At 42.3% G+C, this 22,663-nt stretch overlaps 1 protein-coding gene across 7 annotated transcripts in view; it reads right to left on the reverse strand.

The window, feature by feature from the left end:
- The window catches only part of LOC144684620 (rab effector Noc2-like), a 246,783-nt gene that overhangs the window by 53,928 nt on the left and 170,192 nt on the right, over positions 1-22,663 (reverse strand). For all 7 annotated transcript variants that reach the window (XM_078548632.1, XM_078548633.1, XM_078548638.1 and 4 more), the window contains one exon: positions 4,609-4,771. In XM_078548632.1, coding sequence (XP_078404758.1) covers positions 4,609-4,771 — 163 coding nt within the window. The remainder of the gene's footprint in view (positions 1-4,608; positions 4,772-22,663) is intronic.

Consider the following 22,663-nt stretch of genomic DNA (forward strand, 5'->3'; position numbering starts at 1 on the left):
TGTGGGAAAAGAAAAATATATATAAATTATTGGAAAAGGGGGAATCGGAAAGGGGGTGGGGAAGGAGGAGAGAGTTCATGATCTAAAGTTGTTGAACTCAATATTCAGTCCAGAAGGCTGTAAAGTACCTAGTCGGAAGATGAGGTGCTGTTCCTCCAGTTTGCGTTGAGCTTCACTAGAACATTGCAGCAGGCCAAGGATGGACATGTGGGCACGAGAGCAGGGTGGTGTGTTGAAATGGCAAGTGACAGGGAGGTCTGGGTCATGCTTGTGGACAGACCGAAGGTGTTCCGCAAAGCGGTCACCCAGTCTGCGTTTGGTCTCTCCAACGTAGAGGAAACCGCATTGCGAGCAGCAAATGCAGTAGACTAAATTGAGGGAAGTGCGAGTGAAATGCTGCTTCACTTGAAAGGAGTGTTTGGGCCCTTGGACAGTGAGGAGGGGGGAAGTAAAGGGTCAGATGTTGCACCTTCTGCGGTTGCATGGGACGGTGCCGTGGGAGGGGGTTGAGGTGTAGGGGGTGATGGAGGAGTGGACCAGGGTGTCCCGGAGGGAACAATCCCTGCGAAGTGCCGCCAGGGATGGTGAAGGGAAGATGTGTTTGGTGGTGACATCATGCTGGAGTTGGCTGAAGTGGCGGAGGATGATCCTTTGAATGCTGATCCTCTCTGATGCTGAACGTTCAGTGCTCAGCAAAGGACTCAGTTTTTCTCTCCTAGGGTTAATGCGGGACTGAGTACAGTACTGCCCACACAGGGATGTAAGAGAGCACATGACCTGAACCCAGGGTCAGTTGAGTGTGCACCAGCAGTCATGGAGACAGCTCCTAGCTTGTACCCTTTCAGGTATATTTATAAGCATTTCAAAGAGTCAATAAAGATTTACAGCTAACCTACGATTGACTATGAAGACTTCTTCAGACCTAGCTAACTGAAACCAAAACACTTTAAAGGGATTTCCACTTCATTCATTTTGTCTATTTATTCTTAATCCCCAATCCCATTAACCTTGGTTGCTAATAGCATGAGGTACCTTTTGAGGCTTTCAGAATTTTTGACCCCTTAATTGTCACACTAACCTTTACTGGTAATTGTCTCAATCTCTTTAAATTTCACTCACACGCAAACATTGTCATCTAACCGAGAAAATGTGATAACCATTCTGGCGGAATTAGCAGCAGAAAAGGAAAATCGGCCCTCAATACATTCAATATGCTTTCAAATTTAAGCATCTACTGCATATAGAAATCATCATTCGTGTCATTATTTCAAACAAAGAAACCACTGGTGCACAGTATGAGATAGAAACTGCTATATATTAGCCATTAGAAACTCAGTGGGAGAGTATTTAAGCGTAAATCAACAATTTTATTCCAACAAAAACTCATGCCACCTTTCTTTTTACAACTTTCCTCTAACCTTTCCAACTTTCACTCCTACAACTTACATTTATCTAGTGCCTTAAATGCAGTAAAATATCCCAGGGAGATTCATTGGAATGTTATCAGAGAGTAGGAATAAACAGGTCTTTTTCGGAGTGGCAGGCGGTGACTAGTAGGGTACCGCAGGGTTCAATGCTTGGCCCCCCAGCCATTCACATATATTTCTCAATATTTCTGACAACACAAAACTTGGTGGGAATGGGAGCAGTGAGGAGGGTGTCAAGAGGCTTCAAGGCAACTAAGACAGGTTGAGTGAGTGGGAAAATACATGGTCGATGCAGTATAACGCGGATCAGTGTGAAGTTATCCACTTCGGTAGGATAAACAGAATGACAGAGTATTATTTAAATAGTGATAGATTGGGAAATGTTGATGTACAAAGGGACCTGGTTATCCTTGTATACCAATCACTGAAAGCAAGCATACAGGTGCAGTAAGTGGTTAAGGCAGCAAATGGCCTTCATTGCGAGAGGACTTGAGTACAGGAACATTGGTGAGACCACACCTGGAGTATAATGTGCAGTTTTGGTCTCCTTACTCAAGGAAGAATATATTTGCCATAGAGGGAGTGCAGCAAAGGTTCACCAGACTGAATCCTGGGGTGACAGGATTGTCATATGTGGAAAGATTGGGTCAACTAGGCCTGTATTCACTGGAGTTTAGAAGAATGAGATGGGATCTCATTGAAAGGGGTAAAATTCTGGCAGGGATGGACAGACTGGATGCAGGGATGATGTTCCCTCTGGCTGGGGGGATCTAGAACAAAGGATCAGAGTCTCAGGATATGGGGTAGACTGTTTAGTACTGAGATGAGGAGAAACCTCTTCACTCAGAGGGTGGTGAACCTGTGAAATTCTCTGCCACAGAAGGCTATGGAGGCCAAGTCACTGAATATATTTAAGGAGGAAAGAGATGGATTTCTGGACTCTAAAAGCATCAAGGGATATGGAGAGAGCAGGAGTATGGCGCTGAGTTAGAGGTTCAGCCATGATCACACTGAATTGCGGAGAGGCTCAAGGGGCCAAATGACCTACGCCTACTCCTATTTTCAATGTTTCTATGTTTCTAAAATGTGGCATAAAAGTTTGGGCTAAAAGATTGTTTCACTGGCAGATCTGGGACACCTCACCCAAGCGGTTACTTTTACATGTCCCAAGCCTCAAATGCAAGGGTGAGAGGCCAAACCTATTCTCATCCAATGAAAACAATGTGAAACTTTACAGGAATTCAAAATACAAGCAACCAATGGCCTAGGTACATGTTCCACACTCCTTAAGCAGAGTACGTAATGTAATGTCTTATTAATTACATTAAGGTGATGGGTATTTGAACACAAATAAATAGGGAATAGCTCCGACACTGGGGGAGGTGAGGAGTGTTGACACTGAACAAAGTCAATAAACTCAGCAAGGAAAGGCTCTATGGGCAGGGTTTCCCCTCATCAGGCGGGCACGGTAACAATCGCAAGTCTGGCCGCTGCCCATGATTTCACACTGGCTGGCCAACGCGCACTAAGAATCTCAGTGCTGCCAGGGTGGTGGGGAGGGGGTGTGAGCACTGAAGTCTGCGCTTGCGCGGGGGAGAGCGCACTGAGAACTTCCTGAAGGCACAGAGCTGCCTCAAGGAGCTGAAGAATTTTAAATACAAAAATAAACATTTTACAAATGATATAAACATGTCCCCACATGTCCCTCTTCATGTGAATGAGTCAAGTGTAAAAAAGGATGGTAAAACATTTTTTATTGCCTTTTCAGTAACTGTTGGAAACCTCATCCCACCCGTGGATGCGGTTTCATGAAAAATGCAAAGGCCGCCTGGCCTATTCACTTGCTTGTCAACCGAACAGTTGAACGGGAAGCGAAAAATGCAACTTAATTAATTGCTTAAGGGCCTTAATAGGCCCCTTAATTATCAGCGGGCACACTGCCGCCTCTCGCACGCGCTCGCTGACCAAAGGATCGCGAGAACGCATGATGACGTAGGAACACTCGGCCAATGTCATCGTGTACTATTTCACTCTCGTTCAGGGGCGGGACAAAAAATTCTGCCCTCTATCTTAGTTTTGACTTCACCAACTGACATGGATCCTGTTAACATGTAACACCCATGCAAAACCTTTCTATTAGATATCAAAGCAGAATTACTTTGTGGTTTTCAGCACCAAGAATATGGGAGGAACTATCCATCAGGTCAGCATGACCATAAACCTGCTCTTTCAAGTAGACTGAACATGAAAGATAAAAAGCATTTTTATCCTACTGCTTTTCTGAAATCCCATCACTGTAATTATTTAAATCGTTGAGAGAGAGAAAATAAAATGGGACTAATGGTTCTCTACCAGCAATTTGTCCAAGTATCCTGGTAGTACACACTACACTTAATGTTAATACTCATATTTGGAAGTCTTGATTTTTACATATACAAAATGCTGCAGGTATTTCCATCAGGCCTTTGATTCAGTAGATGTCTTGTAGTCTGCCAATAGCACCCGTCTAATCATTAGTGCATGCCATGATTTTGTGAAGTCAACTTCATTAAAATAGAATGGATGAACTCCCAGTCCATCGTGGTCCCAGGATTAGTAACTTCCTGAAGGTGTGGAGCATTTTAAAGGTAAGAGACCATATGTAGGGACAAAAGTGTTGGTAGCTTTTACAAAGTGTTGGATTTTTGAGGCGTATAGTAACATTGTCTAAAATAAAGGTGGCCCTGAGCAAGGTGCCTGTGCCATGGAGCACTGTACTACATAGCGGGGCCAGAAGCAAGTAAGCTACTAAAATAGAAGGATGGTAGTAATTGTATATTCCATCATTGGGCAAGTGAGACGTTCTTTTTTTGTAGTCATAACCAGGAAGCTGGACTATGCTGTCTCCAAGTGGCAGGGTGAAGGGCACACGGAAAAAAATGGAAAAACATTTAAAATGGAATGGTCCAATTTGGAACTAATGTCATAAACAGAAGTAACATAGGGTCTTTCTGAGGGAGGTTAAAGGCTTAGATGCTCAGTTGAAAGACCTTAAAGGAGATATTTGTCAGATAACAGTTGCATGCATGGATGTACAGTTGATGCAAGTTAATATTCTTGGGATACAGGAGCATGTCCTGGAACAAAGGAAGGTTATATGGAAAAGGCACTAATGACCTTGCAGAGAGGCTAAAACACCAACCTCTTCCTTTAGCCCAACTGTACGATCGGTTGACAATAATACTTTGTCCATGCTCCATCTGAATAGGTCGTAAGTGCAGCTCGTTGTTTCTAGCAGTGCTTTTTACTGGCAGAATGAATTTTGGCAACCCCTTGTAAAACCAAGCTCCAGATCTCTTCCAAATCTGTCAAAGGTAAGAAATATTACTAATATCACAAAAATTAGATATTTCAGAAAAGTGCAATAAATTTTATATTATGAGCATAACTCAGTTCAGTATAAATTGCTAAATGTGCATTTCCTTCCGCTCGTCAGCTAAATGCTATTTAAAGTATTCGATATTTTGATAATTCTAGAAATATTTTCTTGAAATGTGCCAAAAATGCACACAGGGATTTTCATGAAATTGTTTATTAAACATATTAACAAATTAAACATTCCCTTGTAATTGTTCAGGAAACTGCAAACTGTTTAGGCCTGCCGTTGATAGACTACAATTATTAAACAGCATTTGACAATGGGATGGGGCTGTATAGACATTTGGTAAATATACAATGGTGTTGGAAACTACAACCAGGGCCCGGGAGAGGGGTGTCCAGATGGTGCCAAACACCGGGACCCGGGGACTAGGCGGGGTACTGAGCTTGGTGTTGAGTTTGTCAACACTGAGCAGCCAGAGGCAGATCTGCAGACCTGTAAGACAGGCTTTTAAAAAATTTGCAAACGTGAACCTTTTTATTTAAAGCCGGACTTACAGGTTAGTTTCACTGAGTTGTTGCGCTGTTGCTTCTGAACTTCACACAGCTTTGTGATCCCATTTTTTGTTTAAAAAGCCCGCCAGAAAACCATGAAGCTGCCCAAAGGTCAGCAGCAGCACAGTCGCTGAGAGTATTCTTGGTTGAAAAATGGTAATTGAAATCTCTAATTCTTTTAGACCCAATTGGATGCTGGGGCTGTTTGGGTTGCTGGGGAGGCAGGGTTGGAGGGAGGTTGGGGGTTTTCGGATTGGGCTGGTGGGGAGAATTTGTGGGTGGGGTGTGGGAGGTTGGGTGTGGTGGGTGAGTGGTGCAGGGTGGGGTTGTCACTTTTAAGGTTCAGCGTCACAAAAATAAATACTCTCTTTTGAATTTAAACCAGGATATAAATAGCAGTCTCAATTTTCATTATGCACCAAAGTAGGCACAATTCTGATGTCATGCTGTGTTGATGTACCAAAAGCTTGAGAATCCTGGGCCTCATCAAAATAAGTGTTAGAAACTAAAAACTGGGAGTGATGCAAAAGAGGGTGCTGACTCACTATCGCCCGTTTTATTACTCTTGCAAAGTTTAGGAATGAAACTCCTATTTATCACTAAGAAATTGCTTAAAGAAAGGTTTTACAAATATTTACTCCATCCTAGGTTCACCCCATCCTGTTTAAAATCTAGCAGAAGGTGGTCACACTGTGTGGGGAGGATTCCCGATCTTCCATTGTAACTTTGGCAAAAGAATCCATTGAAATCCCAGAGAAGCAGCATAAAGGGCTTTTACCATAAAGGGCCTTTATAGAAACCCAATCCTATGACTTAAGTGCTTCTGGAAATAATTTCTCTCAGGATATTGCTGTCACACGCTTTTTTAGCTGTTGGAGTTCCTTAATTACAAACATACGAACGAGGAGCAGGAGCAGGCCATTCAGCTCCTCGAGCCTGCTCTGCCATTTAATAAGATCATGGTTGATCTGATAGTAACCTGAAATCTGCATCCCACCTACTCCCGATAACCTTTCACCCCTTTGCTTACCAAGAATCTATCCATCCCCACTTTAAAAATATTCAAAGGCTCTGCTTCCGCCACCTTTTCAGGAAGGGAGTTCCAAACAGACTCAACCATCTGGGTGAAAAAGCTTCGCCTCATCTCTGTTTTAAATGGGTGACCCCTTATTTTTAAACAGTGACCCCTAGTTCTAGATTCTTCCACAAGAGAAAACATCCTCTCCCCATCCACCCTGTCAGGACCCCTCAGGATCTTATATGTTTCAGTCAAGTTGCCTCTTACTCTTCTAAACTCCAGCAGATACAAGCCTAGTCTGTCAACCTTTCCTCATAAGACAGCCCACCTCACCCACTCCAAGTATTAGTCTAGTAAACCTTCTCCTTCCTTAAATAAAGTGACCAATACTGTACACAGTACTCCAAATGTGGTCTCACTGTGCCCTGTACAACTGAAGCATGACCTCCCTGCTTTTGTGTTCAATTCCTATCGCAATAAATGCCTGTTTCTCTCACGCCTCAAACCACAATTAGAACTTCTAAAAAATACTATTTCCACATTTATTCAGTACCAATGTAATGCAGCATCATATGGAACCTGTGCATAGGCTATAAATTCGCAGTGTACAATACAATTTGCATGAAAGCTTCTGGGAGAATGAGGAACAATCAATTTCTTGAGTTCAGGCTGTACTGAATTTTTGCACTATGTACAAAATCAACAATTCAATCTACATTTTTCCTGAGCTGCTGGTACATGTCCGAATGACATGGGGATAGTGTCATTAGCATAAAAAAGGCACATGCCATTTATGGTATATGCTGAGTTGGTACAAGGGAAGTCAGAGCAGCAAGGTTGTATTTGCTACAGAGCTGAATTGATTTGTAAATGTAGTGATTTCTTTGTAGCTACTTGCCTAACATCAATTGATTGCTCTGTGATTATCTTGAAAGAATCAACATTGGACCCTCAATTTCACCATTGTTACAGTCAGGATACCAGGGCAAACGCATGCAGATTTAATGAAAGAAAAACAAATCCTACATTTATACAGTTCCTGTCACGATGCCCCAAATTACTTTACAGCCAATTAAATACTTTTGAGTTGTAGCCATTGATATAATATAAGCAATGTTATCAAATGGCAAAGCAGGCTCAAGGGGCAGAATGGCTTACTCCTGCTCCAAATACATATGTTCATACATCATTCTGGATGGATGAGATGAGCTGGGCTTTATGGCCTTTGACATCCATAATTATCTTGTGAACAGAAGTTGGAATCATGGCTGGAGTTCTGTTTATTTTGCTGCTAATGTACATTTGCTGTGACCAGACTTTGTGGGGTGAAATTGCTAGGACAGGACTGCGTAATGGGCTCATGAATCAATAAACTGCTTTACATGGCACATGATTCCCAAGAATCTTTTTCTTTGACTTCAATCTTTTCCTTTTGTCTGCTTCCCTTTTATCCTACTTTAGCTTTGTGCTTTTATGAGTTTTTTGAGGAATGAAATATTGTGATAAAGTTGTTGCATAGTAGATATTGAAAATATATTGTAGTGAGAAACAACATCAGCAGAATCTTCAGACTTGCTGATCAAGATAACACAGATGCTATTGTGTGAACCATTCAGTCTTTGTCCTCTTAAAAGTTGTATCACACATAGACACCTGAGGGCTCCAGTGATTCTCACTGACAGTGAATACCTATGTTGTTCAATCATTCCACTTTTTTGCTCAGGAGTCATTTGATCTTCCTACCCTGTGAGATTACTCTTAAAATAGAATCCAATTATACCCCTTGTATGAAATAATTATATTGAATAGTACCACGCACCCAGGCAGGAGAAAGTCTTCTAATTCTTCCACAGAATGGAAAATATCTTGTGCCGTTTACCTGGGTTTCAAGTTGAATCTTTCCCCCAAACATGAATTTACTGTTAGTGTTCATATGGTGCAATATACAAAACATGTTAATGAGGGCTGAGGCAGTCACTGAAATCAGTGTTATCGTCTGCACAGTTTTATAAATAACTAATGGGATATTTTCCTATCAAATTAAAATATTGCACAGTGCTGTTAAAGTAAAATTTGTACTATATGGTTTGTTTAATAGTCACAGTTGGATCACCTATAGGGTGCGCATAAACTAACACAGTATAATATCGTTGCTGTTCTTAATATTCATGGCCCATATATATATATATCTGATGATATTTGTAACCAGATGCCAACAATGAGTGCTATCATTTTACTAGGACCTTTCTGTGATTGCTTGGTGAATTGACTGGTGAATCTTGAAAGGGGAGAAAATTTCATGCATGATTGAGTGGGAGGATTCGAGGCGGGGGGAGAGGGGGGGTGGCAGGGTGAGGTGGAAATAAGGGGCCCAAAAACAGAATAAGGACCAGGGCCCATGATTTCTCTCCCTGGCCCTGGGTACAACGGAAGAATTACATTAGAAAAGAATGAAGTTCAAATGGGATGAATGGCCCTTGCTGGTCCTTGACCTTTCTTATAAAACAGCTGCAGAGCGGCGACTATCTACTTTTGGTAATAATATCCACAAAACTAACCACTCTGAATGGTAAAATAAATAGGGTGTGATGGATTCAGCTGGTCTTTTCTTGCCTGTCATTTTCAGATGTTTATATAAATAAAAACCAGGAAGAAGTCCCATCAAAACCCATACGAATCTTACAAATAGCAGAGGTTCATAAATCAGAAAATGAACAGAAGAACAATTGCTCAACTCTGTGTACTCCTTGCATCGCCTCTGTAGTATGCATGTCTGTCTACTAAAAAAATCATGACATTAATCTTATAGGCCAATGCCTTCAAGAAAGAATTGTTTGTTCAATTTGTCTTTTTATTTTAGGGTAAGGGAAAGCTTTGAAGATGATTGCTTTATTCCAGCACAATTTCACATGCAAGTGATGCAATTATGTGTTTTATCATTATTTATTTCACCCGATTGTGTCTATAAACAAACAAAAAATTGATCCAGCATACTTTCATGAAGTGGTGCCAACTTGTGCAGTTATTGAGCAGCGCCAGAATAGGTTCTACAAGTAGCAATACTGTTTTAATCAATTAAAATAATAATCCTTGAAGGTACCCTTTTCAATATTTTGCTTTAAAAGAGATTACAGCAGTGCAGCTTCAAATTGGCAGGCCGTATTGGTGGTCTCTGTTACTATACCTAATTTTTGACAGCTACAGCGAGTATTTGAGCTTATTGCACCTGTCCTGATATCATGCGAGGTCATGTTAAAAAAATTTGAGGCTGTAGGTAACCTAAAGTACACAGCTGTGGCAGCTCAGATCAGCACAGGCCCAAACTGAACTGGCAGATGATTATACTGGTGTATATTTTCTGCAGATTATTTATTTTAATTCATAATTCTATGACAAAAGTGGAATTCATCAAGATAGTTCCTTTAAGGGCTAATTATTGGAATCTGGAAACAGCTTTCAAAATCATTGCTAGTCCTGGTGGAACATATGAATCTGGTGTTGTGGCATAATTTGATGCATTATTATAATGTGGAAGTGTAGCAAATTTTAACTTAACCTTGCAACACCAGTGGTGCACTTATGGATTTTTTTGACCATTTTTCCACAGAAAGGATCTAGACACAAGTTACTTTAAAATGTGTTTATACATTAATGCTTAGTTTGAAAGGGGACAAGCTCCATGCCGAGCTGCAGGTCAGAAGTCATACGAAGAGCGTTTAACCTACTAAATGGAAATGATTTTTCGTAGACACCAAACAATAAACGATTCATTAGTTTATCTGGCTGCTCAGAAAACACCTCTCAGCCACTGGATTGAAACAGCCCCTGATCTCTGTTTGTGAAAGTGGGGGGTTAGGGTAGAAGAGAGACACTCGTTTTGATAGAGAACCTTTAAAACAAAAACAACGACAAGGGCAAACAGCTTTGCGAAAACAGAGGAAGCGAGCTAAGAAATGCAGGAGGGTAACTAGTAGATCCCTTATTTAAGTCAAATGAGGTGGTCCAATGATCGGGGGTAGCATGGCATATTCTTATGTTGCATTGTCACATAAATAAAAGTTGCACTGAAGGAACTACGTGAATCTTACAACTATTGCTCTATACATTCGCCTCACTGCACAACAAAGCAGTTCAATAATTCAAACCTTGTCTTGCCTCAGTCCGCCTACAGAGAGATTGATGAAATGTATGTGCAAAGGACACAGTACTGGTTCCAGTCACAAAAGGGTTCTGTTGTTACATCCCTGCTATTATACAAGTAGATATAAGGCAGCGTGTGTTACTCCCAAAAGAAAGATGTTCACCCTGCCTATGGGAGCAACTGATGCCACAGAATCCAAGGTATTACAAGATGTATCAGCCAACGCAAGATAAAGCAGGATAGTACACATTATCTCATTCACTATCTCTGCAACTTTGAATGCTCCTATTTACTCTAATTTAGATGCCAGCCATGGCTCGGAGAGAGCATTGTCACCTCTCAGTCAAAAAAGTGAGAGTTCAAATCCTCACTCGAGACATGGGGGCACAATCTAGGCTAACACTCCAGCCTCCAGTGCAGTACTGAGGGAGTGTTGCACTATTGGAGGTGCCAATCGATGTTAAATGAAGGCCCATCTGTTCTATTAAGAGGGCATAAAATTCCCATGGCATTATTTTAAGAGCAGGGATTTCCATTAGTATCTTAGCCAACATTTACTCCTCAATCAACATCACTGGAACAGATCCTCAGCTCCAGTACCTCAGTATCTCTGTTTGACCTTGCTATGAGTAAATTAGCTGCTGTGTTTCCCTAGTTAACAGCAGTGACTACACACAGCAACAGTAACAAGATAATGTAAAAGGACCACATCATCTTTCACATATTTATTCTCAGGATATGGGTATCATTCACGATTCAAGCGTTTACTGGCCTTCCATGATTATCATGGAGAAGGTGGTGGTGAGCCACCTCTTTGGATCGCTGGAGTCAGTGTTGTGAGGGTGTTCCCAGGATGTTATTAGGCAAGGGCTTTGCCCCAGTGTCAATGAAGAAAGGTGATATATGTCCAAGTCAGGATGGTTACTTGGAGGGGAATTTGGAGATAATAGGACATTCGTTTTGAGTGTAATTGTTCAAACTCAATAGATAAGACTCATTTCTTCAGACAATTTTACTTTCCATGCAATATAATGTTGCTTCATAATTTTTCAAAATATATCATGTTATGTGCATATTAAAATGAAAAATTGTTCACTTACTAGTACAGACAGAGATATTCTGCAGTTTGGATATTTTGCATTTCTCATACTCAAATATAATTGGGATAAAAAGTGTTGCACAGCAGAATGTTGAGCAATTAATTAATTTGAGGATCAGTTGACAGACATGACACCGAGGTAGAATTTTCAGCACCAAAATCTGGCACTAGTCTATATGCTATTCCAATAAGGCCATATGGGCGTTGAGACAGACTTACATTTATTTAGCATGTTTCATGACTACAGGATGTCCCAAAGCGCTGTACAGCCAATGAAGTACATTTAAATTGTAGTCACTGTTGCAATGTAGGAAATACAGCTGCTAATTACACATGGCAAGCTCTTACAAACAGCAATGGATAACAGCCATAGTTTTTTTTAAATGATGTTGATTGAGGGATAGAAATTGGTCAGGACACCAGGGATAACACCACTGCTTTTGCTCAAAAAACCGCCTTGGGATATTTTGCGCCCACTTGAGCACACAGACGGGGTCATGGTTTCACGTCTCATCTAAAAGACGATACCTCTGATCATGGAGCACTCCCTCAGTGCTGCCTTGGAGTGTCAGCCCAGATGTTTATGCTCAGGCCTCTGGAGTGAGACTTGAATCCATAACCTTCTGACTCAGAGGCGAGAGCTCTACCAACTGAACGACTGCTGATGGCAGTGCTTTCCTACATGCATTAAAAGCATCAATTGTTTTCTAGAAGTAGTTTCTAGTAAGTCACTACTGAGTGAAGAATAGTGTTTTACATTAACCAGATCACAGCTTTACCCAGTGAATAGCTGCCTCCAGATCATCATTTCAAACGTTTTGTGTCACTTACTATATAACTGAGTGCACAATACAAATATTCCTTCCTGCGTGTTAGAAACAGAATTTTTTTGCACAGCAGAATGCCATTCTGAATTTAGGCCTGGTTTCTTATATCCTCCTCATCTCTCCTTTTGTACTCAATCTCTTGAATTGAGCCCCTAATTAAGGAATTATGAAACACAAGCAAAAGAGCTGAATTCCAGAGCTGAAGTGAGAGTGACTGCCCTTGCCATCAAGGAAGCATTTGACCAGGTGCAACAGCAAGGAGCCTGAGCAAAATTGAGTTAAATGGGAAACAGGAAGTCATACCGAGAACAAAGGAAGATGATTTTGGATGTTGAAAGCCAATCATTTCAGTCCTAGGACATTGCTACAGTTCCTCAGTGTAGTGTCCAAAACTCTTCAGCCGTTTCATCAATAACCTTCCCTCTATCATAAGGTCAGAAGTGTGGATGTTCGTTCATGGTTCATAACTCCTCAGATAATTGAAGCAGTCTATGCCCGCCTGCAGCAAGACCTGGACAACATTAAGGCTTGGGCTTATAAGTGGCAAGTATCATTTGTGCCATACAAATGTCAGGAAATGACCATCTCCAATAATAATTAATCTAACCATCTCTCCTTGATATTCAAAGTCATTACCATCGCTGGATTTCCCCCGCCATCAACATTTTCTGGGTCACCATTGATCAGACACTTAACTGGCCGAGCCATATAAATACTGTGGTTATAAGAGCAGGTCAGAGGTTGGGAATACTGCAGAGAATATCTCACTTTTTGAATCCCTAAAGCATGTCCACCACCTTCAAAGCACAAGTAAGGCGTGTGATGGAACACTCTCCACTTGTCTCTATGAGTGCAGCTCCAATAACACTCAAGAAACTCAGTATGATCTGGGACAAAACAGCCCTCTTGATTGGCACCTCATCCATCACCTTAGACATTCATTCCCTCCACCACCGGCACATAGTGACAGAAACGTTGACTATCTATAAGATGCACTGCAGCAACTCGCCAAAGTTCCTTTAACAGCACCTTCCAAACCTTCACAACATTTGGGCTAGCAGTAAGTATGGTCACATGAGTACAGTCTATAATAACCTATATCTGTGAGGAAATTCTGCCAGATAATAGAAGTAAGGGGCTCAATCTTGTTGCTGGCTGCTTGCAACAGGGAAAATGAAGAAATCCCGGACAAAGTGTCAATTGCCACCTTGATATTATTGCTGACTAATGTTTATGATATCTGACGAAGATTTCTTGTACTTGTTTGGAAGGCTGTTCAAGCTGCCCTTGCACTGGAACTGATCTATAAGTGTGGCAGGAGGAGTGTGCAGATTCCAGTGAGGCTTTTCTTCAAGAACCAATTGATGGATTGACAAGTCTCTTTGAACAATTTAATGAGCAGGTCCTGGCCCTGTATGCAAGTCAGGGCAAAGGCAGCTCCAATTTCATTTTCCTCCTTGTTAATGCATTCTTCCTTCAGAAATGGAACTAGGCTCTTAAGCTGAAAGAGATATCCATATCTGGACACTTACAAACTAGCTGTATAGTCACTGACAAAAGAGCAAGTACAGCTTTATGTAGTTATCAAGAAGTTTTCAACTAACCCCTAGAAATTCTTTCATGCTACTAGATTAAAATAACTGTAAAGGCAAAGGCCCCTTGATCCTTTATCAAAGGACCAGCTGCATGAGCCAACTAACAGCCATGAGGCTGACCCCATTAGAAATCAAAGGATCAGCTCAACTCAATTTCGCTGGGCTGGAAAAGATGCAAGTTCCATCAGCAAATGCGGAAATGCTTCTGGGATCTATGCAAAATATGTGGGGAAGGTGAAAGGAAGTTCTTCTGAGGCTGCAGTCGTATCATTTAAAGCCAAACTCCCTCAAAGCAGAATCAGCATGTAGGAAGGAGAAAACATGGCTCCAACAGGGACAAGAAAGAGAAAAACACTCCTCGTCGGTTGATATAAACATTCTTCAGAATGAAAATGTATACAAGAGGGATGGAACTGATGAAAGTGGTTGGCAAGATATCCCTCAGCACAGTTGTCAGGGGTCTGTGGAAGGATATGGCACTGGCAGTCACAACCCCCCTAATTCCCAGAAACCCCCACCAGTGCAACAAGAAGTTTATTGACTTCACAAGATCAAGTGTGATGGCAACAAGCTGATATTCATTTATCTTTTACACAGTCTGACAGTGATTTTTTTAAAATTAATTTACAGGATGTGGGTTTCGCTGGCTGGGCCAGCATTTATCACCCATCCCTAGTTGCCCTTGAGAAGATGGTGGTGAGCTGCTTTCTTGAACTGCTGCAGTCCATGTGGTGTAGGTACACCCACAGGCTGTTAGGAAGGGAGTTCCAGGATTTTGACCCAGCAACAGTGAAGCAACGGCGATATATTTCCAAGTCAGGATGGTGAGTGACTTGGAGGGGAACTTCCAGGCGGTGGTGTTCCCATCTACCTGCTGCCCTTGTCCTTCCAGATGGTACTGGTTGTGGGTTTGGAAGGTGCTGTCAAAGGAGCTTTGGCGAATTCCTGCCGTGTATCTTGTACATGGTACACACTGCTGCTACTGTGCGTCGGTGGTGGAGGAAGTGAAAGTATGTTTGTGGATGGGGTGCCAATCAAGCGGACTGCTTTGTCCTAGATGGTGTCAAGCTTATTGAGTGTTGTGGGAGCTGCACTCATTTAGGCAAGGTGGGAGTATTCCATCACACTCCTGATGTGTGCCTTGTCGGCGGTGGACAGGCTTTGGGGAGTAAGGAGAAGAGTTACTCATCGCACGACTCCTAGCCTCTGACCTGCTCTTGTAGCAACAGTATTTATATGGCTAGTCCAGTTGAATTTCTGGTCAATGGTAACCCCCAGGATGTTGATAGTAGGGGGTTAAGTGATGGTAATGCCATTGAATATCAAGGGGCGATGGTTAGATTCTCTCTTGTTGGGGATGGTCATTGCCTGGCACTTGTGTGGCGCGAATGTTACTTGCCACTTGTCAGCCCAAGCCTGGATATTGTCCAGGTCTTGCTGCATTTGGACATAGACTGCTTCAGTATCTGAGAAGTCGCAAATGGTGCTAAACATTGTGCAATCAGCAGCAAACATCCCCACTTCTGACCTTATGATGGAAGGTCATTGATGGAGCAGCTGAAGATGGTTGGGCCAAGGACACTTCCCTGAGGAACTCCTGCAGTGATGTCCTGGAGTTGAGATGACTGACCTCCAACAACCCCTTTCCTTTGTGCTAGGTATGACTCCAACCAGTGGAGAGTTTTCCCCCTGATTCCCATTGACTCCAGTTTTGCTAGGGCTCCTTGATGCCACACTCAGTCAAATGCAGCCTTGATGTCAAGGGCAGTCACTCCACCTCACCTCGGGAGTTCAGCTCTTTTGTCCATGTTTGTACCAAGGCTGTAATGAGGCCCTGGCAGAACCCAAACTGGGCATCAGTGAGCAGGTTATTGCTAAGCAAGTGCTGCTTGATACCTCTGTTGATGACCCCTTCCATTACTTTACTGATGATCGAGAGTAGATTGATGGGGTGGTAATTGGCAGAGTTGGATTTGTCCTGTTTTATAATTTACAGGACAAAGCTGGGCAATTTTCCACATAGCCGGGTAGACGCCAGTGTTGTAGCTGCACAGGAACAGCTTGACTGGCGGCATGGCAATTTCTGGAGCATAAGTCTTCTGTATTATTGCCAGAATATTGTCAGGGACAATAGCCTTTGCAGTATCCATTGCCTTCAGCCATTTCTTGATATCACATGGAGTGGATCGAATTGGCTGAAGCCTGGCATCTGTGATGCTGGGGACGTCCAGAGGAGGCCAAGATGGATCATCCACTCGGCACTTCTGGTTGAAGATTGTAGCAAATGCTCCAGCCTTATCTTTTGCACTGCTGTGCTGGGCTCCTCCATCATTGAGGATGGGAATATTTGTAGAGCCTCCTCCTCCAGTCAGTTGTTTAATTGTCCAACGCTATTCACGACTGGATGTGGCAGGACTGCAGAGCTTAGATCTGATCCGTTGGTTTTGGGATCGCTTAGCTCTGTCTATCACTTGCTGCTTACACTATTTGGCACACAAGTAGTCCTACGTTCTAACTTCACCAGGTTGACACCTCATTTTTAGGTATGCCTGGTGCTGCTCCTGGCATGCCCTCCTGCACTCTTCGTTGAACCAGTGTTGATCCCTGGCTTGATGGTAATAATAGAGGAAATGGTATGCCAGACCATGAGGTTACAGATTGTTCACGTACAATTCTGCTACTGCTGATGGCCCACAGCGCCTCATGGATGCCCAGTCTGGAGTTGCTAGATCTGTTCGAAATCTATCCCATTTAGCACGGTGACAGTGCCACACAACATGATGGAGGGCATCCTCAATGTGAAGGCAGGACTTCATCTCCACAACGACTGGGCGGTGGTCACTCCTACCAATACTGTCAGGGACAGATGCATCTGCGGCAGGCAGTTTGGTGAGGATGAGTATGTTTTTATTATTTTTTTTCCCCTCTTGCTGGTTCCCTCACCACCTTCCGCAGACCCAGTCTAGCAGCTGTGTCATTTAGGACTTGGCCAGCTCAGTCAGTAGTGGTGCTACCAAGCCACTCTTGGTGATGGACATTAAAGTCCCCCACCCAGAGTACATTCTGCGCCCTTGCCACTCTCAGTGCTTTCTCCAAATAGTGTTCAACATGGAGGAGTACTGGTTCATCAGCTGAGGGAGGATGGTACATGATAATCAGCAGGAGGTTTCTTTGCCCATGTTTGTCCGGATACCATGAGGCTTCACAGGGTCCAGAGTCGATGTTGAGAACTCCCAGGGCACCTCCCTCCTGACTGTATATCACTGTGCTGCCACCTCTGGGATGGTGATATTATCTGTAAGATATGATTCCGTGAGGATGACTATGTCAGGCTGCTGTTTGACTAGTCTGTGAGACAGCTCTCCCAATTTTGGCACTACCCTCCAGATGGACATAAGGAGGACTTTGCAGGGTCGACAGGGCTGAGTTTGCCATTGTCATTTCCGGTGCCTAGGTTTTGTGACTTTTAGCAGTTTGATACAACTGAGGGCATTTAGGAGTCACATATAGACAGGTAAGGATGACAGATTTCCTTCCCCAAAGGACATTAGTGAACCAGATGGGTTTTTACAACAATCAACAATAGTTTTATGGTCATCATTAGACTTTTAATTCCAGATTTTTATTGAATTCAAATTCCACCATCTGTCGTGGCGGGATTCAAACTCAGGCCCCCAGAGCATTACCCTGGGTCTCTGGACTACTAGTCCAGCAACAATATCACTGCGCCATCGCCTCCCCTTGTAAAGATAATAGTTTTGCTTCAATTTTATTCAAAACTATATTAAACATTTATTAATAAAATAAATGATTTTAAGCACATACATAGGTCTACAAATTACTACTATGATAACTCCTAGCTCCCCTAATTAATCTAACTCCCAGTTACACCTCTGTTAAGGCAACAGGAAGACAACATAGATCTCACCAGGCCCAGGCAAAGCACACAATACCCTGGACAATGATATTTAAAATTAATTCTCTTAGCTTCGGTTCCTGGAGACAGCAGCTTGGTACATAGAGGCTGGAAGCTTTTCACACCTGTTAGATCTTAGTATGCCTTCTTCCTTACACATAACCTCATCTCCTTTATACATGTTTCTCCCATGTAAATCCCATTGTCCCAATATGTATTTGCAACTTTACTTTTTCCATAATACAATACTCACGATGTCAGTAACCTTTGGGGAAAATAAACACACTATTTTGCTTGGCACTTATGGCTAGGTGTAATACCTTACCATCTCTTTGAAATTCACTACTCAGGTTTATCTAAAAGTGCAAATGTTCTTCACACCTCCCATTCTAAAACTTCAACCATGTTTACATGTGTAGCATCTCAAACCTAGTTTCCCTTCTGATACAAAGCACGCAGACCAGCTATCTGTAATTCAATTAAAACCCACACACACACGCCTACACACAGAAACCAATCCAAACCCCACTATTAACCTACCTTTACAATAAATTACAATAATATTATGAAAATTATTACAATTTCATGACACTGCACACACAAGTCATCCAGGTTTCCCCACCACATGGAAAAGAGCAGTTGTTATAGCAAATTGGCAACCCACTGATCATATTATTATCCCGCATGCTTGTCAGCCAATTATTGTGGCAGAATTCTTCACGATAATTAGGTTTGCTAATATGTGAAAACACCTTAACACCATTCATTTGGCTTCTTAGCTACTCTGCTTTCTACACAAAACAGCATTAAACATGGAGCAAAGAAAATAAAAATCACACGGCATACCCTACTTGATCTCAGTAAAACAATTCAATCATAATGTTCTCATTGGCAAACTAAATTGCTATGGGTACACCAATGCTGCCATCAAGTGGTTCTACAGTAACATATCCACCAAAGTCCAGGTAGTGAAGTTAGACAGGAAGACTAATATTAGAGATCGTTTATTATTCCTAATTATGATCAATAAAACAGATCTCCATCTAACAATACCACTTTAGGCCTCAACTTCTGAATTCATTAAACAAAGTTTCTCAAAAGTGACCTATAAAAATAAGCAAGAAGTTGAAGACAAGTTTGCTGATACTTACAATTGGACTCCAAAATCCTAGCATCCTAAATATTGGTATCATTTACTTCAATGAAAACAATTTGATTTCAGATTGTACCAAAGAATCACAACATATTAGACCCACTTACTCAAGTCTAACATCAACAATTTCAAAGTATTTAAAAGGAAACACGTCTAAATGTAAAAAAAGAGACATATTTTGTTGAAGCTTTTCGTCTTGCATTCATCAGGACAATTCGTAAGAAAATACCAATGTCGGGGAAACAACATATTTACACTGTAAGAGAGTGCCGATTGGTTGGCACTACCAAGGTGCTGTCTCCAGGAACCAAAGCTAAGAGATCTATCTGATTGATAGATGCATTGCCATGGAGAATGCACCAGTTGATGGTGACTGACAGTTAACTGCCAAGCATTGTTTGAAATTTAAACCATGCAGCTTGAATCTGACTGGTCAAGACAGTGCCCTAGGGAATGAACCAGTGAATGGCTGTCACTTATTTTGTTCAGCTGCAACAGGCACAATGTGTGTACATGTTCTTTTATTCTGCAAAGAACAGGGCCCTGTGTATTAATATGTGGTTAGATCATTTCATGCTGTATAATCACACAAATTCATGAACGTTCAGCCCTAAAAAATGCCCAGTTCTACGTCAGATTACCCTGGAAGGGCAAGGTATCTCAAAACTCTGAATTAGGTACAGTTAGATGTTTCATGCTGTTAATATGCAGCAGTAACAGGACTGGTATTCGCCACTAACAGGATGTTGCTGTCAAGCCAAAAAGACGTTCTGTCTATCACACAAATGAGTAATGTGATATATGAATTTCAGCGCCACCGTAATGCTAGGTATGTAGGCCGTGTGTCCTAAAGATCATATCAAACAGCCTGTCCATTCCGCAACAGGCAAGGTACAGACCGTACCCAACCAGCCTTTGCTTGCAAAACACACTAGATGCGATTTCACGATTGGCAACACATGCAAAATAATCCCCAGTGTGCTAAGAGTTACACTGGCAACCAATTTAAGATTGTCAGTCGAGCTCATAGTACGGTGCATTTGCGTGTACTAGAGACTACATATATTAACATACAGGGCCGTGTCCTTTGCAGACAGAAAGAACATGTACACACATTGCATCTGTTTCAGCTAAACAAAATAAGTGAGAGCCATTTGCTGGTTCTTTCCACAGGGCAATGTCTTGACCAGTCAAAGTCAAGCTGCCTGGATTTAATTTCAAACAATGCTTGGCAGTTAACTATCAGACACCATCAACTGGTGTATTCTCCATGGCAATGCCTCTACTAATCAGAGTCCACTTACCAACCAATCAGCACCCTTTTCTCATACAGTATAAATATGTTGTTGCCCCTGACATTGGTATTTTATTGTGAATTGTCCTGATGTCCGCAAGGCGAAAAGCTTCAACAAAAAATCTTTTTTTCTCAGCAATACTCAAGTCCTGTACTACCAAACGACTAAACGTAACAAGTATTTTTCCACTGACATTGCTAAAACACCACCAAAAACTTACATTGAAAGTAAACTGAAACTGGTCCCTGTTACTACAATCTGAGCAACCACAAGGCAAACTCAATAAACACTCAAGTGTTGATGCCTGTTTGCTTTTGAAACAAATATTACTCGACAGTTTTGATAATGTATTTCAATTGCTTAATATCTAAAAACTTCTGATTCAAAAGATAATCTATGGCCAGAATTTTTCGCTCGGCATGCATCCAACGTGGTGTCTTCACGTATGATCAGGCTCAACAACAAACCACTGGAAGCAGTCAGCAAATTCTGCTGCATTGGATTTATGGTGACAGACAACCTGTCTCTTGACAAAGTGCACACACATTGGATAGGCAGGCACCAACTTTGGCAGACTAACAAAACGGTCATGGAAAAACAAACTGACCTGCAGGACAAAGATGCTGATCTACAAGGCATGGGCATCTTCAGCACGTTGCTGTATTCCTCAAGTGTAGAAAGACACGTGATGACGTCATTGCGCACTTGCGCGATATTTCGGTCGGCGGGCGAGCACGCGAGTCGGCAGCACGCCCATCAACAATTAACAGGCCTATTAAGGCCATTAAAGTGATAATTAAATGCAGCTTTTCGCTGCCCATCGAATCTTACGGTTGGCGGGCAGGCGAATCGGCCAGGCGGCCTTTCGATTTTTTAATGAAACCTCATCCACGGCGGGATGAGGTTTCCAACAGGAATTAAAAATAAAATTTAAAATGTTGAAATCTCATTTATAACATGTCCCTGCTCATGTGACAGAGTCACATGAAGGGGTATGTTTTTAATGTTTTTAAATTCTCTATTTTAAAAAAAAATCTTCAGCTCCCTGAGGCAGCTCTGTGCCTTCAGGGAGTTGTAAGTGCGCACATCCGCATGCATGCACAAATGTCTGCGCTCACCCTCCTCCTGCCCCCACCCTGGTGGCGCTCAGCGTTGCAGTGCACGATTCACGCTGGCTGGCTTTTAACTGGTCAGTCGGGGCCTGATCACGGCTGGGATCCAAACACGGGCAGCGGTCAGTTCCACAACCGCTCCCGGGCCTGCCAGATGAGGCAAAAATCTTGCCCAATGTCATCTTCAAATGGTTTGGATTTTCCTGCTAACCCACAACACTGATGAGCTCAACAATACGAAAGAATGAACTGGCATATGTATAGCACTCTGTCACGTGCTCAGTATGTTATTGAGCACTTGACAACTGCTAAGTTTCTTCCGAAATGCGGTCACAAAGCAGTAAAAAGTTCACACAGTTAAGTCCCATAAACAATATGAATGAGATAACTTTTTTGGCTATTCTATTAAGCATTATAATATGGGATCTTTTACATCCACCTAAATAAGGCTTAAGGATTGTCTGTCTCATGCCCTTATCATGTTTTCCCTCGCCATCCAATGTGGTGTCCCCACCTATGATCAGACTCAGCAACTAACCACTGGATGCAGCTAGCAAATTCTGCTACTTTGGATCTATGGTGACAGGCAACCCTGTCTCTTGATGAAGTGCTCACACATTGGATAGGCAGCCACTTTGGCAAGCTAACAAAATGGTCATGGAAAAACAAACTGACATGCATGACAAAGATGCTGATCTACAAGGTATGCATCGTCAGCACATTGTTGTATGGCAGCAAAGCCATATGGTTGGATTCACTCTTGTTGGAGATGGTCGTTGCCTGGCACTTGTGTCACGCAAATGTTACTTGCCACTTATCAGCTAAATCTTGAATGTTGTCCAGGGGCAAAACTTTTACCTCGGCAGGCGGGCGCACACCCAACCTGCTCAAGTATAAAATGACACACGTTGACATCGGGCAAGCATCCCCATGTCAATGCACAGTCACACGACATTTTGGTCGGCAGGCGTACAGAGTCGGCAGCGCGCCCACCAACAATTAAAAGGCCTATTAAGGCCATTAACAAGGTAATTAAAAGAAATTTTTCATGCCTGTCCAACCTTACAGTTGGCGGGCAGGCAAAAAGGCCAAGTTGCCTTTGCACTTTTTAAGAAACCTTATCCACAAGCAGGATGAGGTTGCCAAAAGCAAATTAAAATAAAATAAA

Source organism: Cetorhinus maximus, chromosome 9 (genome assembly GCF_964194155.1).
Source record: "Cetorhinus maximus chromosome 9, sCetMax3.hap1.1, whole genome shotgun sequence".
Taxonomy (NCBI): domain Eukaryota; kingdom Metazoa; phylum Chordata; class Chondrichthyes; order Lamniformes; family Cetorhinidae; genus Cetorhinus; species Cetorhinus maximus.